The 22,834-nt window shown below is 37.5% G+C and overlaps 1 protein-coding gene across 3 annotated transcripts in view; it reads left to right on the top strand.

Moving 5' to 3' along the window:
• Nlg2 (Neuroligin 2) overlaps positions 1-22,834 on the top strand; it is a 79,307-nt gene that overhangs the window by 11,742 nt on the left and 44,731 nt on the right. Inside the window, exons 2-3 of one of the 3 annotated variants that reach the window (XM_065307951.1) lie at positions 9,602-9,625; positions 20,018-20,954. In XM_065307951.1, the coding sequence (XP_065164023.1) occupies positions 20,665-20,954 (290 nt within the window). In that variant the 5' untranslated portion in view covers positions 9,602-9,625; positions 20,018-20,664. Of the gene's footprint in view, positions 1-9,601; positions 9,634-20,017; positions 20,955-22,834 lie in introns of all 3 variants that reach the window. The other 2 variants (XM_065307948.1, XM_065307950.1) reach the window with 2 other exon arrangements.

The raw sequence follows: 22,834 nt of genomic DNA, 5'->3' as shown, positions 1-22,834 counted from the left end.
TATAAGCTACATTTAATATACTCGGCATTGAAATTCCGGGGAGTGAATTTACGTGCGCACTTCGCATTCGTAAATTAACTTTGATAAAGCGATTTAATCAATCATTGTAATGACATTGCGCTACGCTCTTGAAAAGAGAAGCGAGCGACACGTTTAAACTTTTCAACCGCAAATCGTTTTGGAATATAATGCGTGGATCGATGCGTACATTTCATTTGTACAATGATACATGATATTTAAAAGTATTGATTTTGGCTGTCAAAATCGTTTTATTTTATTTTATGAATAAATCAATTGTTACTCGTGGAAAAAATCAACAATGTTGATGTAAACTTGTAAATTTGTGTAAGTTTGATATTACAGCATCTATTACCATTAATTAAACAATCATTCGCGAGCGAAATTGCGAATTTCATAGTTCGAACCGACCGCAAACCGCTTGCATAAACCACTCGCCGGTCTCGAAGCTCTCGTTACAGATTTATGGCATTATCCGCCAACCAAGTTTTTCCCAAATTAACTAGAAACACGATATTCAATTTTGCTCAGAGATAATATTCTCGACTGTCCCGCAGCGCCGACGGCAAAAAAAAACCAGACTAATATTTATGACTCATTGCCTTACACACGCGAGTTTTATTTATCACCGCTCTCTATCTGCACCATCGCCACTTTGTCGAAGCGCCCATCGACTAAACGAACAAATAGCAAAGAACCAGATAACGCGCGTGCGCGATATCAACACTTACATCGTGATTAGTCCGTTAATGATTACCCAAGAGTACTCGACGGCAATACGCGTCGATTTGGCCCGTCCCACGTACGACGTTGACAATGTTGAGCCCAAAATCAGCAACGCTCAGACCATACAGTCTTTGAACGTGACATTAAATGTAAATTCGATATCTCCGTCGAGGCCTCGTCGATCACCCGTTCCCCTCGTACCTACTTTGGCGAAATAATTGCGGTTTTGGTCGGCAACGACGCTAATATTTACATATTCTGATGAAGCAAACTTAAACTCGTAATTAAGCCGGCGGCACGAGCGATAAGCAAGGGCAACTGTCACGATTGACATGGAAGATGCTATACGGGTCGTGCATAAGTACCAGGAAGGCAAAAGTTCTTTACTTTAAGAATTAATTGCATCATAAGTGATTTGACGTTTTCTCTTAATTATCTTCAAACTATCGACCGGTTGGGTTAATTCTGGATATTTGGTAGCACACAGATGTATATCGAACCTGTCCAGACAATGTTGGAGTGATGAAAAAGATGAAAGACTCGTCGAAAGAAATGAAACAAAAGTGTATTAGAGCGTTTGATTGGAAATTCATCAACGCAGGAAACGAACGTATTGGTGCAACGCATCAAAGGCGGACAACGTTGGGAAGCGTAACGACGAAGAACGGAAAGGCGGACAATAGCGTTCGACGTTAACGTTGATCTATTGCATGATTGCTTACTACTGCACAATACGACAGTATATCTTGCGAAGATCTACTGAAACGATTCATTCCGTCCATCATTGGTCCTATGGTGGCAAGCGCAGGGCCATCTAAACCGCACGAAAATTGTCATTAAACTTTGTTTTAGGATGACCAAACAAATGTTTGAATTAGATCCTATATTTTATGGCAAAAAGGAAATAATATTTGGGGCATTATTGACTTTTATTTACTTTCTGCAGAATGTAATATTTGTCGAAAAATATACATAATCTAGATCGGGCAGTTCGAACTTTTTGCTTAAACGTTATATATGTAATTTATTAGTAAATTCCTATTTTTTCTGCTGCTAAAAATTGAATTTATTGCATCCCAACACGCAATAAATTTAATTTTGTTTTTATTACGCATGAATAAAAATAAAACGATGCGCTGCATTGCGTGCCTATGTGTAATACGCGTATATTGAAACAAAAATGCAAATATTTTGTCACCGAGAGTTCGCGCGCTAACTGACGCAGTGAGGCGATGGGGACCGCCCTGCAAGCATGTGAACGTCGCATGACGAGCATTGAAAATGCGGTGGCTGCGCGAAACGTTGCCGCCGCCGTCGACAGAAGCACGCAGCACGAGCGCACATGTCGACGCGGGTGGCTAAAGCGCACAGACAATTGACCCGCTTTTGTATCGCAATTACAAGCACCAGTAATCACTTATTTATTCAAATATTCAGTATACCAACGATAAAAGGAAATGCGGTCCTGCGTCGCCTCTGCGTGCAAAAAAATGCCCGACGCGCTTTTTCTCTGTTTTACAAACTCACACGCACAACCAAAAAAACCACGCGCAAAAACCCGCATCGCTTTTTTTTATCATGCCGCGCCATTTTTCGCCTATATTTGCAAAGTTAAAAATGAACGACCACCCATCAACAACAATTCTTTTGCAATCAATTACGTTGTTAACAAAAATCTACTTTTTAAAATTTATATTATTTATGAGTAAAGTTTATGAATAAATTTATCAATTAGCTTGTGAGGGTTACAAACATTTTTATTTCATTTCGATATAATTAATAATATATTAATATATAGAAAAGTACAAACTTAGTTTTTAGGAAGTAAAATATGAAAGTAAATAACAACTTTCGCAAATTTAACATTTTAATACATGCTTGTTGTTATAATATTTTTGTGCGGATTATGAACTTTATTGTAAACCTCGAGCAAAACTACACCAAACAAAGATTCCATTGTATTTGGGATTTGATATTAACTGTTGTGTTACTCAGTATACATAAATTAGTCCGAACGCCTACACCGGTTCTGCGCCAGACGCCCCTCAATGTTATTAACAAAAGAGAAGTTGATCCTATTTTATAGTTAACCAACAATTTCCAGTTGGAAAATTCAACTAGTCCCATAATTTCGACGAAATCCGGTTGCTGAACATCGCAGCGTAATTTGCTTTAAAGGGTGTTGAAAACTCAAGCAAAGTTTGATCCTTTTAAAAAATGATGCTTCACGCTAAGCACCACTTACACCTAGAATTAATACGGTGTTAAACCTGCCCCGGTAAACACCGGCAACTATTGCCATCCATAAGAAAACTAGCGGATCAAATTTGAACTGCCGTTTAACTTTTCGTCGCCTTTCTCGCCGGTTTCGTTGAATGGTGCGGCAACGAGTGCCATCCCGGGTGCTCCGATTTATCTACGCGCACGTCGCACACTCTTACACCTAATAAAGAAGTTATAAGGGTTCGACCATCCATATTACTTTGGTACGGTAGGCTTTATTTAATTAATTACTGTTATCGTCACTCGGGGCCACTGTTCGTGGGGCGTCGGCGTACTTTATCTGGGCGCCATCTTCGCACGCGGCCGCAAAGAACAACCCGACCGCTTTTTGCTGAAAGTGAAGCCGCCGAAAGTGATATAGAACGGGGACGTGCGCCCGCCGCCTTTAATAACGCTTAATTGCAGTTATTTTTAATTATCGCTCGGCATTGTGCGTCGCCGCCTCAAGAAACAAAGTAAACTTTGTTCCCAAATAGAATCAGAGATTAAAAATTATAATTAAATTTCGGATAATGAATATAAAAAAGAGAAAAACATGCCGACCCAGCTCTTCTGATTTTCGACTGGTGGAATTAATTAGCTCAAAAGCAATTAAATTATTTTCAAAATATTTGTTCAAGAAAAATATTGCCCTAGTCACCAGGGACTTTTAATTTATTACATCAATCTTTTGCTACCCCAAAAAATTATTTGTTTTTGGCGCGAGTCTCACTTTAAGTGCATTGGACTCGTTTTGACAATTAGCATCTGCTCGTTGATTGAGTTCGTTCGCACAATTCAATATGATCGCAAAAGTTTGTTCAGGTTTGAAGTCGTCTGAGTCGTGGTAAGCAATGTTAACAAATGGGCCTGGCGCATTTGTGTACGGTTCTTTTGGTCCTAAATACGCTTGCTAGCCACCACTGGCTTGCAGTGCGACACTGTAATTGGGAATATCATCTGCGGCATATTACTTGATTTATGTTGACCGGCGTTAGCGCCCACCCTCGTGAACGAGCGCACACCTCGCTTGGCATAAATTCGACGGTAAACCTTCCGGTAGCACTGGGACGCTAGCAATAACAACGCATTCGCAATTAAAGCGATCGACGAGCGAACGTGCTTGCACACCCTATTCGTTTTACATTCTCTTCCCCGCGTTTTTGGTTTTGTTTTCCGTCGATAATTTACAAATTCGCCTGAGATAAAAACAACAACGCCCGAAAGCGACATATAAACGCTTTTCATTGTGCGTAGGCCATTTTTTATCGCTGTGTGCGTCTCTCTGCAATCATTCGATCATTAAACGTGACGTTTTGCGAATTGGCGCTTATATTGATGGCGAAACGTATTGTTAATCATGAAAGTATAAAAGAATGTGTAGGTTGGAACCGAAATGTGTGGGGTTTTGTGGTGAGTGTTTGTGTTTCGGTTAAATGGAAATGAAAATGAATAAACAAAGAAGGAATTCCGTTGAGAGCCAGCAAAACCAATCAATTTCATATGCTAGCTTTTTGGAAAAAGCAAAAACTCTCTGAGGAATTGTATTCTTTTCTAGCTGTCGGCGCGCTCATTTACTCAGTTAGTAGATAGTGGAACTGCACAAAACAAATATTGAAAGACAAACGAATAGTTTCAGTTAGAATGGACGGAAAAGGAGTTAAATATCGACGTAACGTTCAACCAAAGTTGAAGATCTAAAATACTTCCATTCCAATAAAAATCTTGTATGAAACATAAAATTGACTACTAGCATTGATTGTACTCATTTTCATTAACAATGGATGCGATTCACAAGCGGAATATTAGTTTTACGTGAAAAATTGAAATTCATGCGCGGCAAACAAAAAGTGAAATATCCTGTTTGCAATGAAAAATTACAGCGCAAAGAATGGATTTCGCTTTCAGTGTATTTACATAATGAAAATTGATAACCGTCCTTTCATTCTTTTCATTAAATATTCTCTCGTTGCAAAGAAAAAGAACTTTTCTTCCGCCATCGCTGCTGACCGAAAATTTATTCCAAAAGGCAATAATGTGATCGGCGCTAGATTTAAAACTGATACGGTTTTTATTTTATATTCGCATTAGTGATTTCTTGTCGTTTCCATCAAAACGCCAGCAATGTCAATAGATCAGCAAAGGAAGAGAAAAAAGGAAAGTCTGATTGCAGTCGACAAGTATTGAAAACGAGGGAGTCGAAAAAGAAGATGGCATAAGAAATGAAAAATGGTGTGTGTACTTTGGCCGAGAGAAAACCAACCTCTCGACGACTGGTTGAATTGTGTTTACAGGTTGCATTATACTGGTACGTACGCCTGCGAGAGTACATCCTGAGTTGAGTAAAGACATTGATGTGCAAAGCTTATTTTTTGCTACTAACTTTTCCACTTGCAGTTTCCTAATAACATCAAACGAACGGAAGAGAAAAAATTATTAGTTGACATTTTAATTAAATATTTACGAATATTTTTCAATGAAATCATGGCTTTTTATTAGTAAACTTTGTTAAATTAAAAGCAGAAAAGTATGAAAAATAAATAAGTTTGTGGAAATTTTAAACCACGTTATTAAATTTTCATTTTATCATTTTTATAAGTTGGAAAAATATATTTTAATTATAAGCACGAACGCCTAAATAGGTGTTGTTGTAGCTTGTTGCTTCACAATCTTTTGATGTTTTCCAATGTCGCTTTCTATCTCTTTAACGCATTACCTCGTTGACACTTTAAAATGACAGCGACCCTTGTTAACCGCGTGGGTAAAGACCGTATGATCTCTGGAAATTGCATTGTGACTGCAAGCCAACCTTTATTATTACTCGTCTTTATTATTTAACAGTAATTTGCTTGTTGAACGTTTAAATTCATTGTAGCAAACAAATATGTAATAAGCGTATTTGTAGATGACCATTAATCAAAAGATGTAGAATCAAAAGTAAAAGGAGAACATTTTTAATTATTGTTTTTAATCTGATGGTCTAAAAAAGTTAATTTATAATTAATTTCCATGGCCAGTTCGAAAGTATTGAAACATGTAAAACACGCGGATTTACTAAGCATCGAAGAGGTGAGTCCGCATCTAATCTTCTAAATTCCGTGGGCTTTGGCTGGATGGAACTGCCAATAATTCAGCTGTTGGTTTACCATCAAAAAGAAGAGACTTCGTGGGCGCGCTAGGCTTATTGCGTAATCAAATTCGCCTGGCGATGCCTTCCGGCAATCGACATTACTTTACATTAGTCGAGCATTCGCCGAGCGCCGGCTGCAACATCGCACACTTTTTGCAGATTACGCGATGGCGACGATGTTGGCGCATAGTTTCAAAACGCCAGCGTCAGCATTTTGTCCCACATTGCATTTTACTTTATTTTCATTCGCGCTCGAAATTATTTTCGCACTAATATCACCTCTCCGAAAATTTCGAGCGCCGAATGAAATTGTGCATGCGAATAAAATTTAATTTAACAAAAGCAGCGACACGCTCATCACAACCAAAGAAATACGAATAAATTTAAAAGAATTAATTAAACTTTACGATACTGGTTGAAGCACATTATAAAGTTGAGATATTTTCGTCAAATTTTGTCTCAACTTCTTCTATAAATTTAATACAGCTTTAATGTTCGCGCGGTGCGCTCGTGCATTTTGCCGTCCAGGGTTGATTTTTTTATGAGATCGTGATGCTCGCGACTCTCCAAGGATGTTTCCCACCATTCTCGGCGTTTTCCGCCGCGCTAGGTACATCTCATAAAAAGTATCGTCTCTTTTTTCTTTTCTCTTAAAATATAAGCTGTCCACATTTGAACGCGTTCTTCGCGCAGCGCGCAAGAAATGAAAGTCGGCTGGCGCTGAAGCTGCCCTGCTTTTTCGAGGTGGAGAAAAATAGAAAATAATGAACTGACAAATAATGAAACTATAATTTCCCAAAGGGACCGCTCTCATTGTTGTTTAGATCACAATCTGTTTACTTTTTCAGCGGACCGCTGAGCCGCGCTCTCGGAAGCGCAGAGTTAAGAACCACTTTTCATCCGAGTGCAAAAAGAGCGGCATTTAGTATTCTCACCGCAAAATGGCCCACCTTGTTGCGGAAAGTACCTGCACCGCAGTCGGGCGAATAATAATTACAGGTTACCAAATCGTGCGGCTTCATGCGCATTTAAAATGCAAAGTATACGTGTGCACGAGGAGGAAAAGGCAACTGGAAACCAGCAATATATATGTACGAGTGCAATTGTTTGATTTGCAGCAGCGATCGGATGGCGAAGGGAAATATCGAGGACGAGAGCAAGCTGATTCGATTTTCCAATGCTATGTACTCTACGTGTTCGGCTCTGTGTCGTCTTCGTTGGGGTGACGCGTTGGGGCTTAGGGCGCGCGCGCGCTCGTCGATCTCCCGCTTCGAAATGCGCACAAACCACGGCTTTTCAATGCGGAAAAAGTGAAGTGAAAATGCTTCTCGCCTCTAACCTGCTCAGCATTTGCACGTCTTTCCGTCGACACAATATAACACCTCACAGCAAGGCTTTCCTATCGTTGGGCAAGCAGTGCCAATACTTGAGATGGGAAATGCGGGCAATGCAATTCGCTACTTTTACATTTTTTCCTTTTATGAAACTGAAAATTGAAAAATATTTTTACAAAAATCCATTTGTACATGTTCAAAACACAAGCAATTATTTTTACACACTGAGATAAGTTTATATTTAGCTGGCAATGTTTTAAATTATATAATTCATTATTCGCAATATAATACATTAGAATCGCATTTTCTGTAATTCGAATTCTGCATGCAGAGCCAAACAACCCACATAAATTTTGTCTTTAATTAGCGTGCACGTTCACTGCGCAATCTTTATGTAATTTAAAGGTACCTAACTGCAACTGGAGAAAATGTGAAGAAAATTTTCTAGTCAAAGCTCTAGCAATAATAATTTTCCGCGCTCAACATCAAACGCATTATTCTCTTCATTTTATTTACTTCTTAGAACTGACTTTAAATTGTCTTGATATTTGCCATCGTCGGAAATGTGGTAGATGCGACTAAAAAGGAAGTATTAAAATCCATCTTTCCGCTTATTTAAACCAAATATTTTAATAAAACAAATTAAATTAAAAATGAAATTTTGTACTAATATCTAGTTGTGATAAATAATTCATAACACATGTAACTCAATAAAACTCATTTGGTTAATTAAACAGCAATCAAATTAATTACAGTATGTAGGGGAAGGTGGGGCAAAGTGGGCCCCAAAAGCGAAAAAAGGGAATTTGTTTACCTTTTTTCACTCGTTACACTATTTTTTACATCCTTGTTCAGTATTCAATATTAATAAGCCGTGTCTATCAAATTAAAAAAAAAAATCAGAATATGGGGCAAAGTGGGCCCCCACTCATAAAAATTAGGCTCTTACCTTTGTATCAATTTTTTGCTTATATTATTTTCTTTTTTTATTTCTAACTTCGAATTTGTTGTGGATAAGTTGTTTTTGCAACTTCATCTTATATATCAAAAATTTTAGGGGGCCCACTTTGCCCCTCAATTTTTTAAGCCTTCTGAATTTCAGGGGGCCCACTTTGCCCCCAGGGGCCCATTTTGCCCCCCCCCTTCCCCTAATTGAATGATAATCACTTAAAGAAATTATCTTATTTTATTATATTATTAATCGAATTTACAAAATTGGCTGACAGCTTAATTTGCGTCAATATTATATTACTCTTGAGGGTGGATAACCTTAGTGGGCTGGCTTCAAGTGAAACTACTGCACCGTGTCTGCAAATTATGTAGAACATGTTCTAGTGGCATAAATCCATGCTTACCACTAGTACATTTAGTTATTTACAACTTAATCCAATATTACGCTCATATTAAATCTTAATATCTTAGCTAAACAATATTTATCACCATTTTAGAGTAAAAGTAGTAATTACTTTGGTTGAAATTATTTCGAAATGATCCATTTGTGTCACCAAAACTAAAATTGAAATAAAATAATTACTACTTGTTTATTTTGATTATTGCATAACTATCGGGTGAAATTGCCACCATTGCTTATTGAACTTTTGTCGATATAATGTATGTAAACTACACGCATGAAACAATCTACCTGCGAGCGAGTGTAGGTGGTAGATTGGTGTCGGCTTCAGTGGCGTTGGCGTTATACAATTGATAGCCAACAAGTATGTGTATGTCACGTGCGGTGCATCGCACCAATATATAAGCATGAAGTTATTGGACCCAGAATGCATCACGTCATGCGTGATTGGTAATTAATTTATCGAAAGTGGGCTATTATTTTGGTGTCATGAAGTTTCATTATTATCTATTGATTTTGAATACTATATGCAACCAACTCGCCGTATAATTACGGTATCTAAAATGTGATTGTTTATTTTTATAACAGTAGTACGATATAAAATGATTTAAAAAATCAGTATTTGATTTAACTTGTAACTCTATTTATAGTTTCGAAATAAAATATTAAACACTAGGTGATGTATTGTTTGAATATTTTATTTCTGGTGTATTTTATTTATTCATGAAGATTTTTGCCGCCACATTTTCGATGTGCTAACTAAGTGTTTTGTTGTTTCAGGCTGTGTGGCTGTCGAGCGAATATGTACGTAGGTAAATGTTACACGCGGCGTTGTCTACAGTTTAGTCGCGAATTTATTTCGCCCCACGAGTATTCCCAGATGAATACGTTTTCCAATCCTCTCGTCTCGTGTATTCGTGTAATTCTTGATTCAAAGTACAAATATATGAACAATGTAATGTGTCATGTTTTATATTTTATCGGCGAAAGCAAATAAAATACGAATCAATGAATGCTTAATGCGCAAATGCCGCAAAAATATATGTTTCGATAGAAACTGATAAAAAGTAATAAATTTAATGTTTTATTTTTTGGAGGAAAACAGTGTAATTATTGAAATAAAAATAATTGTCACTGTCACTGTTGAAGACAACTATATTTTTACAAAGAACCATCAACTTTTTTGGTCCATCTAAGGATGAAATTATAAAATTTAACTTATTTTTTATTAATATATTAATAATTGACATTTTTATGATTTTGCTCATGTTTCTTTACGTTTTTTAATTCTCTTAATTTGACTACCCCTAAAATTGACCCGTAATTACTAAATGTGAGCTTTCATTAGTCATATAATACTCGTACACAGATAAATCATTAATAATGCTGATCACGTCGGACAGAACAACTCGCGCTGGCGACAACTAAATCGTAGTGTGCGCGCGCGTGCCCCGCGAACTTTAAACAACCCCATGGGGATCACTATTAGTTTACGGCTCTTTGTGTGAGTCGTCGGGGCGGTTTCAACTTAGCAGTTATGGCTGTTCGCCGGAGGCTGCTGCCTTAACTGCGCGGGCTTGAGTCACCGACAAGCAATGCTATTACCTGCAAGAACTTTCAACTCTCACACCCTGCAGCGGACTGGACGCTCTACGAACGCAAAAGACCATAACCGCATTTGGGCAAGCCAAACAGTCAGTTCTGCGCGGACAATGAACCAGTAATTGTCATCCGTGTATACTGTAATTATTTCGAGGCATGTTTCTTAAGTTTAAGGCTGTTGTGTGTGATATTCTCAATGGTAATTCAATAAAAATATTGTATAATTACGAGTATACCAAAACCGATTTTTGTTTAACTAAAAACATATATAGGTAGAATCAAATTATACCTGTTTTTTAAATCTAAATCTATTAACCTATGAAAACACAGATATGTTTCCTTATGTACCATGTTTAATGGTTTTATCGTACTAATCTGACAATTTTCGATAAATATTAATTTAAAAGTATTTAAATTGAAAAAATCTAATTCATAAATCACAATGGACGGGCAAATAGCAATTCATTTTGATAACAGCGCTATCATTGCCATTGAATGCTAGTTTAGTCAGTTGAGTTTAATTAATCTTGGAAGCGGAACAAACAAATTCATTATTTTTACAGTTTGTCAACCCTATTTCTCCCGGTAAATATTTTATTTAGCAGTTTGTATAACTAAATTTTTATATTAAAGTAAGATTATAAACTTTTCTGAGTTTTCAACAGTAGAGTAAAGTTTGTTAAAAACAAGACAATTACTTTACTAACTTACACCTCACACAATTATGGAACAATTCAGAGCCCAATGTATATATATTCCACTGCTACCACGATCCCAAGAGAAGTGCTCAGAATGCAACATTCACGCCGTTTCTTTTTTTTTTGTCGTCACGCTCCAGCCATTACTCAAATAAAGCGTGAAACTTTAAACTTGTCGCGGTGCATTAAGCGTATTGTATATTTCGCGAGAGTATAAAGGTATGTTTGTGGATTCTAGTTCATTGCGAACTTTTCCAGCTCACGAGTTGTTCATGTTGGCCTGGGTAAAACTCGTGATGACGACAGCATCGTCGTCTGCTTGCCACAAAGTCAGAAACCCAACGACGTTGTTCGCGAATGATAACTTTACGTGCGCTTAATTTGTTTAATATGTAAACTTATTCAATATTATCCCTGGTTGGAATATTAAACAGGTTGAGCTTTTGTCCTGCAGTTTTAACAACAGTATTACAATGGCAAAGCGTTTTGCGGTGGATAAGTTATTATTCATCAACGATATAAGCAAGTGGAAGTTGTCATACTCATTTATAAGGGTGGCTCTTATCCAGAGAAATATCTTCAAATTTAATACGAGTGTCGAAAAAGCAGCTTTCTAGAGCATTAGTGTATTACCAACAAGGTTGTGTATTTGCGTTGGCTTGGTTGTAAGCTGAGGATGATATGAATATTGTGTTGGGCGCATTTTGGTGTGCGGTGCATTTCATAAATTGCATCCTACGTCCAACGTTTTATGTCTGCCCTGGAGGAGTAATAGCGTAAGCATGTTATGCTAATTCTTGATCATACAAGAAATAGTGCACATAAATCATATCTAAACATGAATAGAAAAATGAAATACATTAATTATTAAATTTAATACTAGAAATTTCATATATTATGTACTATAAGTGATTCTATTCAATTATTCAAACACACATATCGGTCAATCTTTCTATATTTTTCGGTTAAATTTAATAAAATTAAATTCAATTGCAATGAATTGAACGCTCCGACAAGCACACCAATACCGTTGACTGTCGTGACAGAAAACCTCTTCACCTTTGGGATCGGTTAGCAACCACCCAAAGGGAATGTGTATATGCTCATAGTTTAAAGCAAAGTCTGGATAATTAAGCAGGCTAATTGCCTAAGCTGAGTAGCGATTATAAGGATAAAGTAGGAGGGGGAGGATTAAATGCGTGAATATTTTCCATTCTCTACGATAACGCAAACATTTCACGAAGTCGTCAAACATTGACAATTACCAAACATTTAATTTTGTTTGCCCGAAAGTGTATTTCAAACACTAATCAAATTGTACTAGTAGTGCCAATTGAACAACGCCAGTTTGCAAAACAGTTAATTAACCTCTAATACTAATTCGATACTTAGAACTGTTTGCTTTTTGAAATACATTTTCAACTCTATCCTAACAATAGTGTTAAGTTCCTCTTTTTCTTCAAAGTTGGTTACAATGCGACACAAACCAGAGAAAAAAATCCTTGTGGTTTTGTGGTTTTACAAAACTTTATAACCCACATGCTTTTAATACATTTTCTTTTTCCTTCTTTCTTTTCAAAGCATGAAAAGAACGTTAACATCAAAATGGCTACAAATTGACAGAGCTATAGTATGAACCTCAAAGGATTCAGTAACGTTCATGATAAATATATTAATAGTATCTGATGATACGTTAATGATTAAATTGATTAACATATTGTTCAATCCATCATGCTCACGTTGTCTACTTGTCTGTATTTTACTAATGTAAGTTTATTAATCAATTTAACGTAAATTCATCAAATTTCTCATATCTGTCCTTGACTGTTATGGTGTCGTGAGCCTTAGTCGGTAAGCAATTAACAATGGTTTTGATGGTTAGCGTCGATACGGTAGTTAATTGGTATGTTGGTAATTACACGATATTTGTCGATATTGACAGACAGGTCGCGCACATCCGGCGCACCGGAGGGCGTGTGGGTGGCGGGCGTGGTTGGTGTGGTCCGAGACGTATCTGATACGAAACGACTGTATCGTTCCGCGATCATTCCCATTCAACCGCACTCTCGGTTATGAAGTCTATTAACACAAATAGGAATCCAACGGAACAACATAGCATGTTTTGTATTAAGCGAGAGCTGTTCGCAGCGCGTTTTCGTGCTATGAAACAATGGCGGCGAGCCGCACTGCGACCTGGTGATGCACGAAGTTAATAATTAGTAGTTGGCTTGTTCCGAAACTGATATCAAATTATGAGCGGATGCAGTTTTAGTTCGTAATTAGATAATTATCACGAGCGCTGCGCGCTAGATGTTGGGTTAAGTATTCATTTCAGTAAAATAGTAAATTTGACACCATCAATGAATTAATTTGGAAATAGGCCAAATATTTTGGGTCGTCTAAGCCATTTGGCTTCTGATAAAAGACTGCTTTGCATCTCATTTATGTATGTAAATAAAACTCGGAGAGATATCGGGCACATTCGCTCTACGCATAATAATTTCGTGCGCGTTGAGATGCGCAACGTCGGGCTGCTGCGTGAGGAATAGAGAATAGCAGAAGAACGAAACGGATTCGCCATCGTGGCTCATGACCACAGGCGGTTTTAATCCTCTATTCTTGTGAGATTCCGAAATGTGTTTAATGATGAAGATTCCTGCCAACCGACAACAAAACGACTCGACCACATGTAGACAGGAGGAGCACAACAATGAGACGAAAAAGATAGAACACAAATGACGTGACTAAACTTGTTAAATTTACATCGTACTCCTCCGCAGCCCCAAGCACTTCTCTGTTTTAATTTGCAGACGTCTAGAGGGCGTTTGGAGTGTTTTATTATTAAAATAAGTCTTGTAATTATTGTTTATCACACTTTTTGTTTTTTTCAACACTTGCTTACAATCAAAAATACAAAAAGAACAAATTTATTGCACAGATTTGAGATTAAAATCATATAAATTAATTGAATTGGTGTTAAACTAGTTTGGGTGCCTGTACAGAGTCTAGTGATAAAGAAAAACACACAATCTTATGACGCTGCCAGGAAAGTTTTTTTCCCGTTCGCAAAATTGATTGCCTTGCTGCAGAATGTTACATCTGGGATTCGATAAAACGGAAATTTATGTACTACCCTCCAAGGGACTATTAAAAGGAAGTTCGTTTTTTATCACACCGAGCACTTGTACACGTGTCAATTAATAAAGTCTGAAGTTAAAAAAGTTGAGCGCCCAGCATACACAAACTTTGAGGGCAATCTATTCTCCTACAAAGAAGAAAAAAAACTAATCAAACATGTAAAAGTTTAATCTTGCCTCCAACAAAATGGCGCTGTAAGTCACAGAAACACGCTCGCTTTTTTATTGCGCATAAAATTTTAGACATGTTCGAAAACATTTTTGTAAATCGAATTGCGATATTTTACAACAAAGCTTGTTGTTACGGTTTCTGCACTTTATTCAGTACGTGACAATTTTTCAGCCTTTTTTTAGCGTTGCGTTTCCGTTTTCAACTGCAAACGTTTGCAAATTCTCTAGCATTTCGTTCAGTCTGTCCGACTTGAAGTGAGTTGGTGTATGTGTGTTGCATAATATAAATATGCTCGCAAAATATCCGAAATGTCGCGCGCACGATCGACGCATACATTTGCTGTCAGCGTGTGTTTGGCAAAAATTGCGATTGGAATCCTCGTAACGCCCCAAAAATCTCACGCGGGTGGTTTAACACATACATATCACTCGAGTGTTTGTTGTTTGATAACGCAAGCGAGTATTGCATAACAATTGGAATTTTTTTGAGGAATTAACCAGAACGATCTACGCTTTGAATTTGTGCTCGGTATTTTTTTTCTTTTCTGATACGTTTTAGTGGAGGAGGAAAGTTGAAAGCCATTGAAAAAATTCACTAAAAAGCTCTCGCCGCAATCGACGCCGGCAGAGGCACGAAGTGAATTTGTGTGTAAACGTGCGTGGCGTTTCTTTTTCATAAACTCGGTTCATCGATACGCCGTAACGTGGTTAGTAAGATTTTTGCTTTCATCATCGCAGCGATAAAGTACGAAAAAAGTGAATCAAACTGATTTTTAATGTACTCTCTTTTAATGTAAAGCTTATTCAATTTTATAGCACTTTACATCCACCAATCTTTGCTCCGCAAACATTGTTATACCATTTTTGATTAGATTTTAAAATTTGTTGCAACATTTTTCTAAATTGTGCATGTGCAAGGTAAAGATGTTTGCAGTGTGTACGAACCAAGGCTAAAACGGTGCTCGTATCAATCACTCAACGGCTTTAAGGCCTTAATCCATGTACGTGTTCAAGGATTACTGTAGCGCGAATATACACGCGCTGCAGGAGAACCACTAACTGCGTATAACATATCCTGCGAGCGATGCACGACCGCCCCGTGAGCCGCTTGGAATGAATAGATATACGAGTAAGATATAGGCAAGCAGGCAAGCAAGGGGTGCGCTACATTTTTATTATGGACTGCATCGAGCGCGCGCCCCCGAGAAAAATGAAAACGAAAAGAATGGCACCAAATAGAATGGATTGCTATAGAATGGAGACGCGGGGCGGCAGCGGGGTTATGAATGTAAGCAAAAAGAACAGCGTCGTCGTCGTTGGGATGAAAAGAAGAATGGCCACTAAGGGTGTAGTTTAATATCGACGAATTCACATAGAAAAAGCTCGAAAGCTAGCGCGAGAGCACAAGTACCGATCGGGAATTTATGAAACAGTATTAAAAAAGAAACGAGACTGGAATTTTGCTTATCGTTTTAAATATTTATCAAGTTTACGACTGCTTCGTGCTTGTGTGAACCGGAACCGGGAATTATATGTCTGACAAAAAAAGAATTTCAATCATCAATGCTGAGTATTGTCGAAAACTGAAGCGTTTGAATTTTGTAGAGTTTTTGTGTTCAAGATAAAATTTGAGTTATTCACTGCGATATTGAAAATGCGAATAGTAAAATGATTCACGATTTTCCGAGCAATTAGACATTCATCATGTTCGACTATAAATTAAAACGCAACGTAAATCATTCTTCTCGTGTGCATGTAGCAAACGAGCGAAATCGATCAGTGTCGTTTTCCTGCTTTCTACGCTGCGTACATTGTATATTAAAATAGTTTTATTGTTTGGTCGGTTAAACGAAAGTTAAAGTTCTGATTTATTGCGAGTTAATTGCAAACTCAAATATTCATCGAAAACGCGCCAAAATGCTCGGCAGTTTTGTTCAAAACTTTATATAAAACCATTTTATTTTTTTGCCGCACAATTCGAACAATGCGCGGTTGTACTAAACTAATGAACAATTGGCTGGTACTAGGGAATGGAATTGACAATACAGTTGATTTTTTGCTCTCGTTACTATTATTAACAAGAGTTACACCTTCAAACGTTCAATTTAATTGCTTTCAATTTAGAATGATTGTTTTTTTGATTATAAAGTCAAACAATTACAAACAATAATTTCTTATTTTAAGGCATTAAATTTATGCGTAAAAATTTCATCACAGGAATAAAACAAATTTGCCGCCATAATAAGTTTCAACCCTTTCAAGACCGTGTAGTTACACTAACAGTAAAATTTATTAGTTTTCATAATGCGTTAGATGAACGTTTCGGAATTCGCAGGGAACATGCGCCAAATTCAAGGGATTGTAAAAATATCGGCATGTCTGTCGTCGACCTTTTCGATGTTATTGCCGCGCTATGGAGCGCGCGGCATTGCAGTCGATGTTGAGCGGAAAAGGCGGAAACTATGCGAATTGGCTTGCGCTCGACGGAAAAAACACTGAGCAAAATAAGCGAAAAGGATTTGCCTTTTCAACTTGAATGTCCTCTAAAATTTAATGATTTCTAGCCAGACCAAGGCGACGGCTAGGCACGTGTAGTAATAAGTAATAAATTGCGCACATTCTCATAACTGACTAGGATGATAATAGTAAATTTGCATTTTGTGCCCGGTGGTCGCCCCAGAGAATTTTTATTAAAATTCTTGCAATTTATTTTAAAAACTTCTGCGGCAAATAAAATTATGTATTTAACCTTTAGGGATTTGTCATACTTAACAAATATTCTTTTCTTTTAAATAATATCCTGTTTTCGGGCAAAATTCTCATTTAAATTTTGGAAGTTTAAATTTTTTTTAATTATTGTATTTAATAGAAATATTAAAAAAACTGCAGGATTGAAATTTCCCACAAAACATCACTTGTCAAAACACAAAATGAATATAATTTCTTGTTTGATTTTTGTTAAGTCCTTAATTAATAAGAAAATGTTCCAGGACGCAAGACAACGTTAAGCTTTCCCAAGGGTAATTATTAATTGTGCGTCTGGTGTTAATTGAATTTATTTTACATTCGAGGATCCAATTTGCACAAAATTAAGAGCCGTGTATGAAAACAGCGTAGAGATATAACACTGCTCCACCGGGGCCTTGATTGTTTCAGTTGGGTGATGCTTCAAAGCACCCGATAAATATCTATCCGATTTTATGATGAGTAACTTTAACTCATACTTTTAGCCTTGTTTCGTATGTCCCGGCATACAATTTTAATTCGGCTATCCAGATTTCTGAACTCCCACGCATCTACATCAAAACAAACCTGGCATTTCCTTGGCAGTTATCTCGCATCTCCTCTCTTCTGGCAAATTCAGTTCTGGTAAACACAATTTGTCATCGACAACGTCAACCCTCCGTAGTGCGTACGCTTTTGAATGAAGCTTTCCACATTCTCACATCCCGCACATTTACCACACGCCTATACAGCAAATACCGCAAACACGCAAAATAGTACACATGCATATATATCTACAAACACAAATGTCTACTCTACTCCAAGTAAGAATAAGTTTTTCACTTTTCTGCGTGTACGTTTTCATCACTTACGGTTTTCAATTTATCCGTTCGGAGTCTTGCTGTGAGTGGAGGCGCTGGGCGTGCAGCAAGAGTACGAGTTATGTATTTAATCTTCAGAATCGAACAATTTCCGTCGTATTTAGACTTCAATCTATCGACGCTGCGTTTTTGCGCAAGGCACAAAATGAATGCTTCCGTTTAGAATCGATTCGAGACGTACGGTGTGACATTGTGAGCACGTACACGTCTCTCTGATTGATCGATTTGGTCGCATTAGCACTCCACTTACTTATTTCTAAGCGTTGATAAGTTTAATTAACGATCTATATGTGGCCATACTTTATGTGACTATGGCATAATATCAAAAAGCATCAGTTTGGGACGCTATCAAGCATCTGAAAAAAGAAAACACACAGAAAACATTTAATACACGGCACATACAGATAATCCACGTTAATTCCGATTTTGTTGTTTTTGTAACCTACGACGGGCAAATATATAATCTCAGATTTGTGCAGCAAGTTATAATGTGTAAGCTGAGGACAATGAAGTGTATTAAATAAATTAAAGACAAAAAGAAAAGAAATAAATTATTTTGCAAATAAAATCTTATGTTTTTTTCTAAATGTATAATTTAGTAATATTTATATTATGGCAAATTTATTTTTCTGAGTTCTCAAAGATAAAATTAATTCTAAATATATTTTATGTAAGTTTATAAATTTAATTGCATACTTTACAGTCTCTTGAAAGTTTGGTAAAGTTGACAGTAACTGAAGTGTGAAGTCGTGCGTGTAGTTATATATGGAATATAGCATAGTTGTCTTAATGATGAAAATAGAACTTTTAATGTTTAATTAAGCGCCCTACCCTTTTGTCTAGACGATAGACTCATTATAAAGTCGTATTATTTTATTCTAGTAAAGCCGACACGCGCAGAATTCTAAGTTTCCCGAGTTATATCTAAATTAATGTAGGGCACCAAGTTTGGCAAATGCCTCTAAAATCTAAATAGACCAAGAAGAATGTCCATTCTGTTTTATATTTTAGGAAACAAGTAAAAGTCGCTTGGTTTACGTAGAAATTTATTGTACATTTTCTGCCATTATTGTTACATGTTATCTTTGAAATATGCGGATTTTATTTTAAATTAGTTTCTACTTTTTGCATTGCTGTAAACAACATTGAACGTATTTCCTTTTAAATTGGGTACGTTTGCAATCCGCGCTTTGCACATACGTTTGCTTTGTTTGGCTTTATTTGTACTCGTTAGTCTGGCGTGTTTTTGTTAAAAATGATGCATATTAGCATTGTTAAAAGATGCGAACTTTCGATAGTCGCACGCAAAATAGAATATGTATAGCATAATCGCAGATAAGAGCGCGAGAAGCGGAAAGATGCGTTATGTTAGTTACGTACTGTGTACGCAGAAACCGAGTTTGTTAGTCGTGGGGGTAAAAAGAGTAATAAGCATGTCGCGTGAAGCACTGTCGGTGTAGATGTCGGTAATAAGCGCGCAATGAAATGTAACAATGCAACAACGAGACCCAAGCTGCGCGCTCGCGGCGACGCGCGTCCCGCGAAGCGATAAGAAATTTCATGAATATTATACACGTTTTATCTGGGAAGTTTTATCGTCGCTCATTTCTAGCACTCGCATAATAATAATCTGCGCGCGAGTGCGGGAATTTGCCAGACGCATAAATTAACAAACTCGTTAGTTTAATTCTCATGTGGGGGCGGTAACGGGATACCAATTGGTGTTTTGGCTTTTTTGGTTTCAAAATTGATGATTTCTGTTTACCCTTGGTTTAATACGACGTTATAGGACCAAAATATTTGGAAAAAACCAAAATATTAATTGTATTATTAAAAATTACTAAGAATGTTTTTGCTAAATTTTAGAAAATAGAGAATTGTTATGGGTTAGAGAATAATTTCCTTTAAAATTTGAAAATTTTAGAATTTAAGAATGATGATGGCTCAATTACCTCCAGATACTAAGATTAACTTTTGTTTCAGATATAATCGGCAAGATTTTTATCATACGGCTAGTGTAACATGAATTTATATGACATCGGCAACGGTGCGTGCCTGCATCACCTAGGAGTGTGATAAAATATTAAAGCAGCATCGGCTCTCGCGCGCATCCGGAAAATAGTGGCGCGGAGGTGGAAAAAGTGAAAAATCCCAAATGATGTATGCGGAAGGAAGCACAAAAGAAAATCGACGAAGTGTGCGAAATGCGGCATGAGTTAATACCGAAACAGATGGGGACGTGGGACACATGGCAAAAGAAGACTTTGTCCCACGGAAATATTGCCAACTTTCCGTCGCGCCGGCAGCCGTCGCAAGTCCGAAAGACGGCGCTCACGTCGCAGTAGTGCGAAAAATATCGTCGCGCATGTCGCCGGTTCCCTCAACCCCCGTCGATACAATACAGCGGCCAGCTGGATTGAAAACTTTGGCACACGCCAAAGTCACCAGCCCTGCGAGTGACACTTTATTTTTCTAACGTAGTTCTAATGAAAGTTCTCTCTAACATCAATGCAATGGATTCGACGCGGGAGCGATGCTACTGCTCCTGCGGATTGCTGACAGAGACGAAAGATTGCGACTGATGCCGGCGGCGGCAATCCAGCGTCGTATCTTAGTGTGCGGGTGACGTCATGCGTGTCATGCCAGAGGGTCGGGCTAACGCACCGTCGCCAAAAGTCAACGGACACCAGGTATCCGACAACAGATACATCCGCGCGTTAGTAACGTTAACCATGTGGTTGGCGGTAGTCGTTAGTCACGTCGGTGATTGCGAGGCCTCCTCGCTGCTGGTCCACAAGTACAGCACACGCGTGGTGAAGACAAAGTATGGCCCGCTGCGAGGCGTCATGATACACATCCATCCGCCGGTCGAGGCATTCCTCGGGGTGCCGTACGCCACACCACCCGTCGGCAGTCTCAGGTAATTATTTCGGCGTTACAATTATATTAAATTCTGTTACCACAAATGTATGTCAGTACAGTTTGTCTTGCATCCAATAAACTTTTTCAGCTGAAAATTTATCACAGCAATTAAAAATAAACAGTATGTACATATGTGTAACATATTTCATTCCTTCAGGGCCACATTGTCGTCGTTTGAACCATTACGTTGGCGAATGATACTAGTCGCAGTGGTGTTTGCCAATGAAACTAGAAAAGAGCATTCATACATTATTTTTATGTGGTGAATAGGAAAACACAACAACACGAGCAATAAATTACGCGAGTTATGTGATTTTCTTGCTCGTTTTCGCCGTTTTGCTTTGAAAATTTATAACCCCTCATTAAGTTTCAAAACGCCGCGAAAATTCTTCCTCTACCCGCTAGGGTCCAAGTTGAAGTCGAAGCCGCCAGAGAAATCTCTTTCGATTTGTTTTTTTGCTTCGAACATCGCTATCTATGTTTCCAGCTCAATAAATGAGCGTCTGGGCGTTGAATTTATTGTAATTACTATTTTTATTTATTTTTATCTCCTAATTTCAATATTTGTTAATGATTCGAGAAATGGCTTAAAGTTGGACCTCGCATGTTTTCAAATCCAAATATATTTAGGATTGCAATGGCAAAAAAAAACAAATTGGAAAATACAATAATGAGAAGTTGATGGACCAAATCGTAAATTCCGATTAAAGCAACTTTGGAAGCGTCTGTATCTGTTGTTGACTATGGACTAGCTTTTCCAGCATTGAATTAGTAGATTGAAATTAAGAGGCATTAAGCAAATTAATTTCACTCAAATGTTTTAATTAAAATAGGCTTTTAAATGAATTGATTGACAACATAGGATTTTCAGAGAAAAATGATAAGTTAAAATTAGTGTTAATTTAATTCTTTAGTTTACAAAAATTTAGATTCACGAAATCACTTTATTACAATTATTTTATTTAGTTGATAATATCAATTGCATTCACATACCCAACAAAAATAATACATTATTGTTTATAACCAAATGCTAATTCTTAACCGAGCAACTAATGAGCATGGGAATGAACAAAACTGACAAAGTCGATCTACGAGTGTGTGCAAGAAATTTTACAGCCGAAAAGTGGAGGCAAACCAAAAGGTTACAAAACGCTTGATTAAAACGCCGATTTTATCGTGTCGCAATCATCTTTTATCACTATTGCCACTCTTAAATGGCGTTTCCGTTGCCGACTTAATTCCGCCACTGTGAGCATTCCATCTAAACGCTAGTAGGTAATAAATATTTGCTGTTCCGACTTGCAAACAAACTCAATGTAGATACCTTTTTCCGTAAGAAGTTTTTGCTAGAAATTTTCTATTCTAATAAAACTAATGGTTGAGCTTATGTTAAATGCGCTTAATGGGAGCAACTTAATCTTTTTCTCCTGGCGAGTGCTAGCAGAATACCACAAGTCCCGCGCAACCGGCGCAAAGCAATAGCGTCGAAATTAAATTTCGTCATAAAGCAGCACTTATATTCCGGAGCTCGCCAGGTTTTAGTTCCGCTTCCGCTGAGAAATAGGAACATTACATGCGACGTTTTAAATTCAACCACAACGACCACCAACCCCACCGACTGCGCAGGCGAACGAATAAACTTTTCCGGTATTTCAGGTATGAATAAAATATACACGGCCAGACACTCACCGCGACAAAAACGTAATGGCAATTTCGTTGAAATGCGCCCGGGCTGTTGCAGCGCATGCATGATGCGCCAGGATAGTTCCACTAGAATTTCAATTTAGGACTGCAACTTTTCTCACTATAGGATGTTTAGATGGCAACAGCGTGTAGTGGATAGCGTCCAACAACAATGACACCAGTTTGTTTGCTGTT

The sequence above is a fragment of the Atheta coriaria genome, unplaced genomic scaffold (genome assembly GCF_025399875.1).
Source record: "Atheta coriaria isolate IRGN ID8LTWV9N9 unplaced genomic scaffold, Caltech_Dcor_3.1 hic_scaffold_7_pilon, whole genome shotgun sequence".
Lineage (NCBI taxonomy): Eukaryota > Metazoa > Arthropoda > Insecta > Coleoptera > Staphylinidae > Dalotia > Dalotia coriaria.
Note: the sequence above shows the minus strand (reverse complement) of the source record. Positions and strands in the feature narration are given on the sequence as shown.